This window comes from Eleutherodactylus coqui, chromosome 13 (assembly GCF_035609145.1).
Source record: "Eleutherodactylus coqui strain aEleCoq1 chromosome 13, aEleCoq1.hap1, whole genome shotgun sequence".
NCBI classification, from domain to species: Eukaryota; Metazoa; Chordata; class Amphibia; order Anura; family Eleutherodactylidae; genus Eleutherodactylus; species Eleutherodactylus coqui.
The window spans coordinates 121951568-121965924 of NC_089849.1; the positions used below are offsets into that span (position 1 = coordinate 121951568).

The 14357-nt window shown below is 56.7% G+C and overlaps 2 protein-coding genes across 5 annotated transcripts in view; both read left to right on the top strand.

Annotated features, from left to right (window-relative positions):
- Positions 1–996: 996 nt before the first annotated feature.
- The window catches only part of LOC136588073 (zinc finger protein 585A-like), a 52352-nt gene continuing 38991 nt past the window's right edge, over positions 997–14357 (top strand). For 2 of the 4 annotated variants that reach the window (XM_066586986.1, XM_066586985.1), the window contains exon 1: positions 1004–1103. The gene's annotated coding sequence lies outside the window, so the exon portion shown is untranslated. Of the gene's footprint in view, positions 1104–1312; positions 1354–14357 lie in introns of those variants that run through there. The other 2 variants (XM_066586988.1, XM_066586987.1) reach the window with 2 other exon arrangements.
- Positions 10181–10837, top strand: LOC136587443 (uncharacterized). Its single transcript, XM_066586012.1, has one exon. It carries the CDS (start codon positions 10181–10183, stop codon positions 10835–10837), a length of 657 nt encoding a protein of 218 aa, XP_066442109.1.

Sequence of the window (14357 nt, forward strand, 5' to 3'; positions counted from 1 at the left end):
CTCTCACTATATCCTACACTCTCTCACTCCGTCCTACACTCTCTCACACGCTCACTCCGTCCTACATTCTCTCACACGCTCACTCCGTCCTACACTCTCTCACACGCTCACTCCGTCCTGTACTCTCTCACTCCGTCCTACATTCTCTCACACGCTCACTCCGTCCTACACTCTCTCACACGCTCACTCCGTCCTACACTCTCTCACACGCTCACTCCGTCCTGTACTCTCTCACTCCGTCCTACACTCTCTCACACGCTCACTCCGTCCTGTACTCTCTCACTCCGTCCTACATTCTCTCACACGCTCACTCCGTCCTACACTCTCTCACTCCGTCCTACATTCTCTCACTCCGTCCTGTACTCTCTCACACGCTCACTCCGTCCTACACTCTCTCACTCCGTCCTACACTCTCTCACTCCGTCCTACATTCTCTCACTCTCTCACTCCGTCCTACATTCTCTCACTCCGTCCTACACTCTCTCACTCCGTCCTACATTCTCTCACTCCGTCCTACATTCTCTCACTCTCTCACTCCGTCCTACACTCTCTCACACGCTCACTCCGTCCTACATTCTCTCACACGCTCACTCCGTCCTACACTCTCTCACTCCGTCCTACACTCTCTCACACGCTCACTCCGTCCTACACTCTCTCACTCCGTCCTACACTCTCTCACACGCTCACTCCGTCCTACACTCTCTCACTCCGTCCTACACTCTCTCACACGCTCACTCCGTCCTACATTCTCTCACTCTGTCCTACACTCTCTCACACGCTCACTCCGTCCTGTACTCTCTCACACGCTCACTCCGTCCTACACTCTCTCACTCCGTCCTACACTCTCTCACTCCGTCCTACACTCACTCACACGCTCACTCCCTGGACCATCATGGCCGCTTTGTACTTTCACATAACGTCACATCCAGCATCTCTGTCGCCGGGGCAACCGCCGAGCCGTGAGCAGTGCGCAGTGCGTCCCTTGGTGGTCCCTCAGCGCATGCGTACTAAGAGCCTTCGCGTCTTTCAGGATCATCTCCACTCTCGGGTGTTGCGGAGGTGTTAATGGAGACCGGCAGCGGGTCTTGGCTGTGGACAGGCAGGTATGTGCGGGGGTGGAGGACGCCCGGAGCGGCGGGGCAGTCATGAGAGGCCCGGGCAGCCGGCCGTTCCTGTAGGAGCAGTGATGTGCAGGGCCTACAGCTATGACACCGGGCTACACCTGGATGTCTCCCCTAACGGCGGCAGACGGTGCCTTATCTCCCCGCTCCTCTCGCTGGATCTCCCGCCGTAATATCTTGTGTTTCCCTCATTCATAAGATGTCACTTCAGTAGAACTTCTTTGTCAGGAAGGTAGGAAAGTTTGCTGTTATGTTTTCTATAGAGCTCAGAGCTCTTCACCACATACAGCGCGTCCCTTCATGCCCCAGTACAGACTGAAATGGCCCCTCATGCCCCAGTACAGACTGAAATGGTCCCTCATGCCCCAGTACAGACTGAAATGGTCCCTCATGCCCCAGTACAGACTGAAATGGCCCCTCATGCCCCAGTACAGCCCGAAATGGCCCCTCAATCCCCCAGTACAGCCCGAAATGGCCCCTCAATCCCCCAGTACAGACCGAAATGGCCCCTCTATCCCCCAGTACAGACTAAAATGGCCCCTCATGCCCCAGTACAGACTGAAATGGCCCCTCATGCCCCAGTACAGACTGAAATGGCCCTTCATGCCCCAGTACAGACTGAAATGGCCCTTCATGCCCCAGTACAGACTGAAATGGTCCCTCATGCCCCAGTACAGACTGAAATGGCCCTTCATGCCCCAGTACAGACTGAAATGGTCCCTCATGCCCCAGTACAGACTGAAATGTCCCTCAAGCCCCAGTACAGACTGAAATGGCCCCTCATGCCCCAGTACAGACTGAAATGGCCCCTCATGCCCCAGTACAGACTGAAATGGCCCCTCATGCCCCAGTACAGACTGAAATGGCCCCTCATGCCCCAGTACAGACTGAAATGGCCCCTCAATCCCCCAGTACAGACCGAAATGGCCCCTCAATCCCCCAGTACAGACCGAAATGGCCCCTCAATCCCCCAGTACAGACCGAAATGGCCCCTCAATCCCCCAGTACAGACTGAAATGGCCCCTCAATCCCTCAGTACAGACTGAAATGGCCCCTCAATCCCCCAGTACAGACTGAAATGGCCCCTCATGCCCCAGTACAGACTGAAATGGCCCCTCATGCCCCAGTACAGACTGAAATGGCCCCTCATGCCCCAGTACAGACTGAAATGGCCCCTCATGCCCCAGTACAGACTGAAATGGCCCCTCATGCCCCAGTACAGACTGAAATGGCCCCTCATGCCCCAGTACAGACTGAAATGGCCCCTCATGCCCCAGTACAGACTGAAATGGCCCCTCATGCCCCAGTACAGACTGAAATGGCCCCTCATGCCCCAGTACAGACTGAAATGGCCCCTCAATCCCCCAGTACAGACTGAAATGGCCCCTCATGCCCCAGTACAGACTGAAATGGCCCCTCATGCCCCAGTACAGACTGAAATGGCCCCTCATGCCCCAGTACAGACTGAAATGGCCCCTCATGCCCCAGTACAGACTGAAATGGCCCCTCATGCCCCAGTACAGACTGAAATGGCCCCTCATGCCCCAGTACAGACTGAAATGGCCCCTCATGCCCCAGTACAGACTGAAATGGCCCCTCATGCCCCAGTACAGACTGAAATGGCCCCTCATGCCCCAGTACAGACTGAAATGGCCCCTCAATCCCCCAGTACAGACTAAAATGGTCCCTCATGCCCCAGCGCAGACAGAAATTCCCCTCATGACCCAGCGCAGACAGAAATAGCCCCTCATGACCCAGTGCAGACAGGAATGGCCCCTCATGACGCAGTGCAGACAGGAATGGCCCCTCATGACGCAGTGCAGACAGGAATGGCCCTTCATGACCCAGTGCAGACAGGAATGGCCCCTCATGACGAAGGGCAAACTGAAATTGCCCCTCAAGACACAGTGCAGACAGAAATGGCCCCTCATGACGCAGTGCAGACTTAAATAGCCGCTGATGACCCAGTGTAGACTGAAATAGTGCCTCCTGTCCCGGTGCAGAGAGAAATGGCCCCTCCTGACCCAGTTCAGACAGGAATGGCCCCTCATGACGCAGTACAGACTGAAATGGCCCCTCATGACACAGTGCAGACTGAAATGGCCCCTTATGACGCAGTGCAGACTGAAATGGCCCTTCATGATTCAGTGCAGACAGAAGTGGCCCCTACTGACCCAGTGCAAATAGAAATGGCCCCTCATGACCCAGTCCAGAAAGAATGAGCCCCTTGTGATCCAGTCCAGAGAGAAATGGCCCCGTGTGACTCAGTTGAGAGAGAAATGTTCCCTCGTGACCCAGTCCAGAGAGAAATGGTGCCTCATGACCCAGTCCACAAAGAAATGGCCCCTTGTGACCCAGTCCAGAGAGAAATGGACCCTCGTGACCCAGTTCAGACAGGAATGGCCCCTCATGACGCAGTGCAGACTGAAATGGCCCCTCATGACACAGTGCAGACTGAAATGGCCCCTTGTGACCTAGTCCAGAAAGAATTAGCTCCTTGTGATCCAGTCCAGAGAGAAATGGCCCCGTGTGACCCAGTTGAGAGAGAAATGGTCCCGTGTGACCCAGTTGAGAGAGAAATGGTCCCTCGTGACCCAGTCCACAGAGAAATGGTGCCTCGTGACCCAGTCCACAGAGAAATGGCCCCTCGAGACCCAGTCTAGAGAGAAATTGCCCCTCGTGACCCAGTGCAGACAGAAATGGCCCCTCATGACGTAGTGCAGACTGAAATGGCCCCTCATGACGCAGTGCAGACTGAAATGGCCCCTCATGACGCAGTGCAGACTGAAATGACCCCTCATGACGCAGTGCAGACTGAAATGACCCCTCATGACCCAGTGTAGACAGAAATGGCCCCTCATGACCCAGTGCAAACAGAAATGGCCCCTTGTAACCCAGTCCAGAGAGAATGAGGCCCTTGTCATCCAGTCCAGAGAGAAATGGCCATTTGTGACCCAGTCTAGAGAGAAATGGCCCCTCGTGACCCAGTTCAGACAGGAATGGCCCCTCATGACGCAGTACAGACTGAAATGGCCCCTCATGACACAGTGCAGACTGAAATGGCCCCTTATGACGCAGTGCAGACTGAAATGGCCCTTCATGATTCAGTGCAGACAGAAGTGGCCCCTACTGACCCAGTGCAAATAGAAATGGCCCCTCATGACCCAGTCCAGAAAGAATGAGCCCCTTGTGATCCAGTCCGGGAGAGAAATGGCCCCGTGTGACTCAGTTGAGAGAGAAATGGACCCTCGTGACCCAGTTCAGACAGGAATGGCCCCTCATGACGCAGTGCAGACTGAAATGGCCCCTCATGACGCAGTGCAGACTGAAATGGCCCGTTATGACGCAGTGCAGACAGAAATGGCCCCTACTAACCGAGTGCACACAGAAATGGCCCCTACTGACCGAGTGCAGACAGAAATGGCCCCTGATGACCCAGTGCAGACTGAAATAGCCCCTGATGACCCAGTGTAGACTGAAATGGTGCCTCCTGTCCCGGTGCAGAGAGAAGTGGCCCCTCCTGACCCAGTCCAGAGAGAAATGGCCCCTCGTGACCCAATCTAGAGAGAAATGGCCTCTCGTGACCCAATGTAGAGAGAAATGGTGCCTCGTGACCCAATGTAGAGAGAAATGGTGCCTCGTGACCCAATCTAGAGAGAAATGGCCCCTCGTGACCTAGTCCACAGAGAAATGGCCCCTCGTGACCCAGTCCACAGAGAAATGGCCCCTCGTGACCCAGTCCACAGAGAAATGGCCCCTCGTGACCCAGTCTAGAGAGAAATTGCCCCTCGTGACCCAGTGCAGACAGGAATGGCCCCTCATGACGCAGTGCAGACTGAAATGGCCCCTCATGACGCAGTGCAGACTGAAATGGCCCCTCATGACGCAGTGCAGACTGAAATGGCCCCTCGTGACCCAGTGCAGACTGAAATGGCCCCTTGTGACCCAGTGCAAACAGAAATGGCCCCTTGTGACCTAGTCCAGAAAGAATTAGCCCCTTGTGACCCAGTCCACAGAGAAATGGCCCCTCGTGACCCAGTCTACAGAGAAATGGCCCCTCGTGACCCAGTCTAGAGAGAAATGGCCCCTCGTGACCCAGTCTAGAGAGAAATGGCCCCTTGTGACCCAGTCTAGAGAGAAATGGCCCCTTGTGACCCAGTCTAGAGAGAAATGGCCCCTTGTGACCCAGTCTAGAGAGAAATGGCCCCTTGTGACCCAGTCTAGAGAGAAATGGCCCCTTGTGACCCAGTCTAGAGAGAAATGGCCCCTCGTGACCCAGTCTAGAGAGAAATGGCCCCTCGTGACCCAGTGCAGACAGGAATGGCCCCTCATGACGCAGTGCAGACAGGAATGGCCCCTCATGACGCAGTGCAGACTGAAATGGCCCCTCATGACGCAGCGCAGACTGAAATGGCCCCTCATGACCCAGTGCAGACAGGAATGGCCCCTCATGACGCAGTGCAGACTGAAATTGCCCCTCAAGACACAGTGCAGACAGAAATGGCCCCTCATGACGCAGTGCAGACTTAAATAGCCGCTGATGACCCAGTGTAGACTGAAATAGTGCCTCCTGTCCCGGTGCAGAGAGAAATGGCCCTTCCTGACCCAGTTCAGACAGGAATGGCCCCTCATGACGCAGTACAGACTGAAATGGCCCCTCATGACACAGTGCAGACTGAAATGGCCCCTTATGACGCAGTGCAGACTGAAATGGCCCTTCATGATTCAGTGCAGACAGAAGTGGCCCCTACTGACCCAGTGCAAATAGAAATGGCCCCTCATGACCCAGTCCAGAAAGAATGAGCCCCTTGTGATCCAGTCCAGAGAGAAATGGCCCCGTGTGACTCAGTTGAGAGAGAAATGTTCCCTCGTGACCCAGTCCAGAGAGAAATGGTGCCTCATGACCCAGTCCACAAAGAAATGGCCCCTTGTGACCCAGTCCAGAGAGAAATGGACCCTCGTGACCCAGTTCAGACAGGAATGGCCCCTCATGACGCAGGGCAGACTGAAATGGCCCCTCATGACACAGTGCAGACTGAAATGGCCCCTTGTGACCTAGTCCAGAAAGAATTAGCTCCTTGTGATCCAGTCCAGAGAGAAATGGCCCCGTGTGACCCAGTTGAGAGAGAAATGGTCCCGTGTGACCCAGTTGAGAGAGAAATGGTCCCTCGTGACCCAGTCCACAGAGAAATGGTGCCTCGTGACCCAGTCCACAGAGAAATGGCCCCTCGAGACCCAGTCTAGAGAGAAATTGCCCCTCGTGACCCAGTGCAGACAGAAATGGCCCCTCATGACGTAGTGCAGACTGAAATGGCCCCTCATGACGCAGTGCAGACTGAAATGGCCCCTCATGATGCAGTGCAGACTGAAATAGCCCCTCATGACGCAGTGCAGACTGAAATGACCCCTCATGACCCAGTGTAGACAGAAATGGCCCCTCATGACCCAGTGCAAACAGAAATGGCCCCTTGTAACCCAGTCCAGAGAGAATGAGGCCCTTGTGATCCAGTCCAGAGAGAAATGGCCATTTGTGACCCAGTCTAGAGAGAAATGGCCCCTCGTGACCCAGTTCAGACAGGAATGGCCCCCATGACGCAGTACAGACTGAAATGGCCCCTCATGACACAGTGCAGACTGAAATGGCCCCTTATGACGCAGTGCAGACTGAAATGGCCCTTCATGATTCAGTGCAGACAGAAGTGGCCCCTACTGACCCAGTGCAAATAGAAATGGCCCCTCATGACCCAGTCCAGAAAGAATGAGCCCCTTGTGATCCAGTCCAGAGAGAAATGGCCCCGTGTGACTCAGTTGAGAGAGAAATGTTCCCTCGTGACCCAGTCCAAAGAGAAATGGTGCCTCATGACCCAGTCCACAAAGAAATGGCCCCTTGTGACCCAGTCCAGAGAGAAATGGACCCTCGTGACCCAGTTCAGACAGGAATGGCCCCTCATGACGCAGTGCAGACTGAAATGGCCCCTCATGACACAGTGCAGACTGAAATGGCCCGTTATGACGCAGTGCAGACTGAAATGGCCCTTCATGACTCAGTGCAGACAGAAATGGCCCCTACTAACCGAGTGCACACAGAAATGGCCCCTACTGACCGAGTGCAGACAGAAATGGCCCCTGATGACCCAGTGCAGACTGAAATAGCCCCTGATGACCCAGTGTAGACTGAAATGGTGCCTCCTGTCCCGGTGCAGAGAGAAGTGGCCCCTCCTGACCCAGTCCAGAGAGAAATGGCCCCTCGTGACCCAATCTAGAGAGAAATGGCCTCTCGTGACCCAATGTAGAGAGAAATGGTGCCTCGTGACCCAATGTAGAGAGAAATGGTGCCTCGTGACCCAATGTAGAGAGAAATGGTGCCTCGTGACCCAATCTAGAGAGAAATGGCCCCTCGTGACCTAGTCCACAGAGAAATGGCCCCTCGTGACCCAGTCCACAGAGAAATGGCCCCTCGTGACCCAGTCCACAGAGAAATGGCCCCTCGTGACCCAGTCTAGAGAGAAATTGCCCCTCGTGACCCAGTGCAGACAGGAATGGCCCCTCATGACGCAGTGCAGACTGAAATGGCCCCTCATGACGCAGTGCAGACTGAAATGGCCCCTCGTGACCCAGTGCAGACTGAAATGGCCCCTTGTGACCCAGTGCAAACAGAAATGGCCCCTTGTGACCTAGTCCAGAAAGAATTAGCCCCTTGTGACCCAGTCCACAGAGAAATGGCCCCTCGTGACCCAGTCTACAGAGAAATGGCCCCTCGTGACCCAGTCTACAGAGAAATGGCCCCTCGTGACCCAGTCTAGAGAGAAATGGCCCCTTGTGACCCAGTCTAGAGAGAAATGGCCCCTTGTGACCCAGTCTAGAGAGAAATGGCCCCTCGTGACCCAGTCTAGAGAGAAATGGCCCCTCGTGACCCAGTCTAGAGAGAAATGGCCCCTCGTGACCCAGTGCAGACAGGAATGGCCCCTCATGACGCAGTGCAGACAGGAATGGCCCCTCATGACGCAGTGCAGACTGAAATGGCCCCTCATGACGCAGCGCAGACTGAAATGGCCCCTCATGACGCAGTGCAGACTGAAATGGCCCCTCATGACGCAGTGCAGACTGAAATGGCCCCTCATGACGCAGTGCAGACTAAAATGGCCCCTCATGATGCAGTGCAGACTGAAATGGCCCCTCATGATGCAGTGCAGACTGAAATGGACCCTCATGACGCAGTGCAGACTGAAATGGCCCTTCATGATTCAGTGCAGACAGAAATGGCCCCTGATGATCGAGTGCAGACAGAAATGGCCCCTGATGACCCAGTGCAGACAGAAATGGCCCCTGATGACCCAGTGCAGACTGAAATAGCCCCTGATGACCCAGTGTAGACTGAAATGGTGCCTCCTGTCCCGGTGCAGAGAAAAATGGCCCCTCCTGACCCAGTCCAGAGAGACATGGCCCCTCCTGACCCAGTCCAGAGAGACATGGCCCCTCCTGACCCAGTCCAGAGAGACATGGCCCCTCCTGACCCAGTCCAGAGAGAAATGGCCCCTCCTGACCCAGTCCAGAGAGAAATGGCCCCTCCTGACCCGGTCCAGAGAGAAATGGCCCCTCCTGACCCGTTCCAGAGAGAAATGGCCCCTCCTGACCCGGTCCAGAGAGAAATGGCCCCTCCTGACCCGGTCCACAGAGAAATGGCCCCTCCTGACCCGGTCCAGAGAGAAATGGCCCCTCCTGACCCGGTCCAGAGAGAAATGGCCCCTCCTGACCCGGTCCAGAGAGAAATGGCCCCTCCTGACCCGGTCCAGAGAGAAATGGCCCTTCCTGACCCGGTCCAGAGAGAAATGGCCCCTCCTGACCCGGTCCAGAGAGAAATGGCCCCTCCTGACCCGGTCCAGAGAGAAATGGCCCCTCCTGACCCGGTCCAGAGAGAAATGGCCCCTCCTGACCCGGTCCAGAGAGAAATGGCCCCTCCTGACCCGGTCCAGAGAGAAATGGCCCCTCCTGACCCGGTCCAGAGAGAAATGGCCCCTCCTGACCCGGTCCAGAGAGAAATGGCCCCTCCTGACCCGGTCCAGAGAGAAATGGCCCCTCCTGACCCGGTCCAGAGAGAAATGGCCCCTCCTGACCCGGTCCAGAGAGAAATGGCCCCTCCTGACCCGGTCCAGAGAGAAATGGCCCCTCCTGACCCGGTCCAGAGAGAAATGGCCCCTCCTGACCCGGTCCAGAGAGAAATGGCCCCTCCTGACCCGATCCAGAGAGAAATGGCCCCTCCTGACCCGGTCCAGAGAGAAATGGCCCCTCCTGACCCGGTCCAGAGAGAAATGGCCCCTCCTGACCCGGTCCAGAGAGAAATGGCCCCTCCTGACCCGGTCCAGAGAGAAATGGCCCCTCCTGACCCGGTCCAGAGAGAAATGGCCCCTCCTGACCCGGTCCAGAGAGAAATGGCCCCTCCTGACCCGGTCCAGAGAGAAATGGCCCCTCCTGACCCGGTCCAGAGAGAAATGGCCCCTCCTGACCCGGTGCAGAGAGAAATGGCCCCTCCTGACCCGGTGCAGAGAGAAATGGCCCCTCCTGACCCGATGCAGAGAGAAATGGCCCCTCCTGGCCCAGTCCAGAGAGAAATGGCCCCTCCTGACCCAGTCCAGAGAGAAATGGCCCCTCCTGACCCAGTCCAGAGAGAAATGGCCCCTCCTGACCCAGTGCAGAGAGAAATGGCCCCTCCTGACCCAGTGCAGAGAGAAATGGCCCCTCCTGACCCAGTGCAGAGAGAAATGGCCCCTCCTGACCCAGTCCAGAGAGAAATGGCCCCTCCTGACCCAGTCCAGAGAGAAATGGCCCCTCCTGACCCAGTCCAGAGAGAAATGGCCCCTCCTGACCCAGTCCAGAGAGAAATGGCCCCTCCTGACCCAGTCCAGAGAGAAATGGCCCCTCCTGACCCGGTCCAGAGAGAAATGGCCCCCCCTGACCCGGTGCAGAGAGAAATGGCCCCTCCTGACCCGATGCAGAGAGAAATGGCCCCTCGTGACCCAGTCCAGAGAGAAATGGCCCCTCCTGACCCAGTGCAGAGAGAAATGGCCCCTCCTGACCCAGTGCAGAGAGAAATGGCCCCTCCTGACCCAGTGCAGAGAGAAATGGCCCCTCCTGACCCAATCCAGAGAGAAATAGCCCTTTGTGACCCAGTTGACAAAGAAATGGCCCCTCCTGACCCAGTGCAGAGAGAAACGGCCCCTCCCGACCCAGTCCAAAAAGAAATGTTCCCTCGTGACCCAGTCCAGAGAGAAATGGTCCCTCGTGACCCAGTCCAGAGAGAAATGGTCCCTCGTGACCCAGTCCAGAGAAAAATGGTCCCTCGTGACCCAGTCCACAGAGAAATGGTCCCTCGTGACTCAGTCCAGAGAGAAATGGTCCCTCGTGACCCAGTCCACAGAGAAATGGTCCCTCGTGACCCAGTCCAGAGAGAAATGGTCCCTCGTGACCCAGTCCAGAGAGAAATGGTCCCTCGTGACCCAGTCCAGAGAGAAATGGTCCCTCGTGACCCAGTCCAGAGAGAAATGGTCCCTCGTGACCCAGTCCATAGAGAAGTGGACCCTCGTGACTCAGTCCAGAGAGAAGTGGTCCCTCGTGACCCAGTCCAGAGAGAAGTGGTCCCTCGTGACCCAGTCCAGAGAGAAATGGTCCCTCGTGACCCAGTCCAGAGAGAAATGGTCCCTCGTGACCCAGTCCAGTGAGAAATGGTCCCTCGTGACCCAGTCCAGAGAGAAATGGTCCCTCGTGACCCAGTCCAGAGAGAAATGGTCCCTCGTGACCCAGTCCAGAGAGAAATGGTCCCTCGTGACCCAGTCCAGAGAGAAATGGTCCCTCGTGACCCAGTCCAGAAAGAAATGGTCCCTCGTGACCCAGTCCAGAGAGAAATGGTCCCTCGTGACCCAGTCCAGAGAGAAATGGTCCCTCGTGACCCAGTCCAGAGAGAAATGGTCCCTCGTGACCCAGTCCAGAGAGAAATGGTCCCTCGTGACCCAGTCCAGAGAGAAATGGTCCCTCGTGACCCAGTCCAGAGAGAAATGGTCCCTCGTGACCCAGTCCAGAGAGAAATGGTCCCTCGTGACCCAGTCCAGAGAGAAATGGTCCCTCGTGACCCAGTCCAGAGAGAAATGGTCCCTCGTGACCCAGTCCAGAGAGAAATGGTCCCTCGTGACCCAGTCCAGAGAGAAATGGTCCCTCGTGACCCAGTCCAGAGAGAAATGGTCCCTCGTGACCCAGTCCAGAGAGAAATGGTCCCTCGTGACCCAGTCCAGAGAGAAATGGTCCCTCGTGACCCAGTCCAGAGAGAAATGGTCCCTCGTGACCCAGTCCAGAGAGAAATGGCCCCTCGTGACCCAGTCCAGAGAGAAATGGCCCCTCGTGACCCAGTCCAGAGAGAAATGGCCCCTCGTGACCCAGTCCAGAGAGAAATGGCCCCTCGTGACCCAGTCCAGAGAGAAATGGCCCCTCGTGACCCAGTCCAGAGAGAAATGGCCCCTCGTGACCCAGTCCAGAGAGAAATGGCCCCTCGTGACCCAGTCCAGAGAGAAATGGTCCCTCGTGACCCAGTCCAGAGAGAAATGGTCCCTCGTGACCCAGTCCAGAGAGAAATGGCCCCTCGTGACCCAGTCCAGAGAGAAATGGCCCCTCGTGACCCAGTCCAGAGAGAAATGGCCCCTCGTGACCCAGTCCAGAGAGAAATGGCCCCTCGTGACCCAGTCCAGAGAGAAATGGCCCCTCGTGACCCAGTCCAGAGAGAAATGGCCCCTCGTGGCCCAGTCCAGAGAGAAATGGCCCCTCGTGGCCCAGTCCAGAGAGAAATGGCCCCTCGTGACCCAGTCCAGAGAGAAATGGCCCCTCGTGACCCAGTCCAGAGAGAAATGGCCCCTCGTGACCCAGTCCAGAGAGAAATGGCCCCTCGTGACCCAGTCCAGAGAGAAATGGCCCCTCGTGACCCAGTCCAGAGAGAAATGGCCCCTCGTGACCCAGTCCACAGAGAAATGGCCCCTCGTGACCCAGTCCACAGAGAAATGGCCCCTCGTGACCCAGTCCACAGAGAAATGGCCCCTCGTGACCCAGTCCACAGAGAAATGGCCCCTCGTGACCCAGTCCATAGAGAAATGGCTCCCCCGACACAGTCCACAGAGAAATGGCCCCTCGTGAACTAGTCGAGAGAGAAATGGCCCCTCCTGACACGGTGCAGAGAGAAATGGCCCCTACCGACACGGTGAAGAAAAAAATGGCCCCTCCTGACAGGGTGCAGAGAGAAATGGCCCCTCGTGACCCAGTCCAGAGAGAAATGGCCCCTCGTGACCCAGTCCAGAGAGAAATGGCCCCTCGTGACCCAGTCCAGAGAGAAATGGCCCCTCGTGACCCAGTCCAGAGAGAAATGGCCCCTCGTGACCCAGTCCAGAGAGAAATGGCCCCTCGTGACCCAGTCCAGAGAGAAATGGCCCCTCGTGACCCAGTCCAGAGAGAAATGGCCCCTCGTGACCCAGTCCAGAGAGAAATGGCCCCTCGTGACCCAGTCCAGAGAGAAATGGTCCCTCGTGACCCAGTCCAGAGAGAAATGGTCCCTCGTGACCCAGTCCAGAGAGAAATGGCCCCTCGTGACCCAGTCCAGAGAGAAATGGCCCCTCGTGACCCAGTCCAGAGAGAAATGGCCCCTCGTGACCCAGTCCAGAGAGAAATGGCCCCTCGTGACCCAGTCCAGAGAGAAATGGCCCCTCGTGGCCCAGTCCAGAGAGAAATGGCCCCTCGTGACCCAGTCCAGAGAGAAATGGCCCCTCGTGACCCAGTCCAGAGAGAAATGGCCCCTCGTGACCCAGTCCAGAGAGAAATGGCCCCTCGTGACCCAGTCCAGAGAGAAATGGCCCCTCGTGACCCAGTGCAGAGAGAAATGGCCCCTCGTGACCCAGTGCAGAGAGAAATGGCCCCTCGTGACCCAGTCCAGAGAGAAATGGCCCCTCGTGACCCAGTCCACAGAGAAATGGCCCCTCGTGACCCAGTCCACAGAGAAATGGCCCCTCGTGACCCAGTCCATAGAGAAATGGCTCCCCCGACACAGTCCACAGAGAAATGGCCCCTCGTGAACTAGTCGAGAGAGAAATGGCCCCTCCTGACACGGTGCAGAGAGAAATGGCCCCTACCGACACGGTGAAGAAAAAAATGGCCCCTCCTGACAGGGTGCAGAGAGAAATGGCCCCTCGTGAACCAGTTGAGAGAGAAATGGCCCCTCGTTACCCAATCCAGAGAGAAATAGCCCTTTGTGACCCAGTTGACAAAGAAATGGCCCCTCCTGACCCAGTGCAGAGAGAAACGGCCCCTCGTGACCCAGTCCAGAGAGAAATGTTCCCTCGTGACCCAGTCCACAGAGAAATGTTCCCTCGTGACCCAGTCCACAGAGAAATGTTCCCTCGTGACCCAGTCCACAGAGAAATGTTCCCTCGTAACCCAGTCCACAGAGAAATATTCCCTCGTGACCCAGTCCACAGAGAAATGTTCCCTCGTGACCCAGTCCACAGAGAAATGTTCCCTCGTAACCCAGTCCACAGAGAAATATTCCCTCGTGACCCAGTCCACAGAGAAATGTTCCCTCGTGACCCAGTCCACAGAGAAATGGCCCCTCGTGACCCAGTCCACAGAGAAATGGCCCCTCGTGACCCAGTCCACAGAGAAATGGCCCCTCGTGACCCAGTCCACAGAGAAATGGCCCCTCGTGACCCAGTCCACAGAGAAATGGCCCCTCGTGACCCAGTCCACAGAGAAATGGCCCCTCGTGACCCAGTCCACAGAGAAATGGCCCCTCGTGACCCAGTCCACAGAGAAATGGCCCCTCGTGACCCAGTCCACAGAGAAATGGCCCCTCGTGACCCAGTCCACAGAGAAACGGCCCCTCGTGACCCAGTCCACAGAGAAATGGCCCCTCGTGACCCAGTCCACAGAGAAATGGCCCCTCGTGACCCAGTCCACAGAGAAATGGCCCCTCGTGACCCAGTCCACAGAGAAATGGCCCCTTGTGACCCAGTCCACAGAGAAATGGCCCCTCGTGACCCAGTCCACAGAGAAATGGCCCCTCGTGACCCAGTCCACAGAGAAATGGCCCCTCGTGACCCAGTCCACAGAGAAATGGCCCCTCGTGACCCAGTCCACAGAGAAATGGCCCCTCGTGACCCAGTCCACAGAGAAATGGCCCCTCGTGACCCAGTCCACAGAGAAATGGGCCCT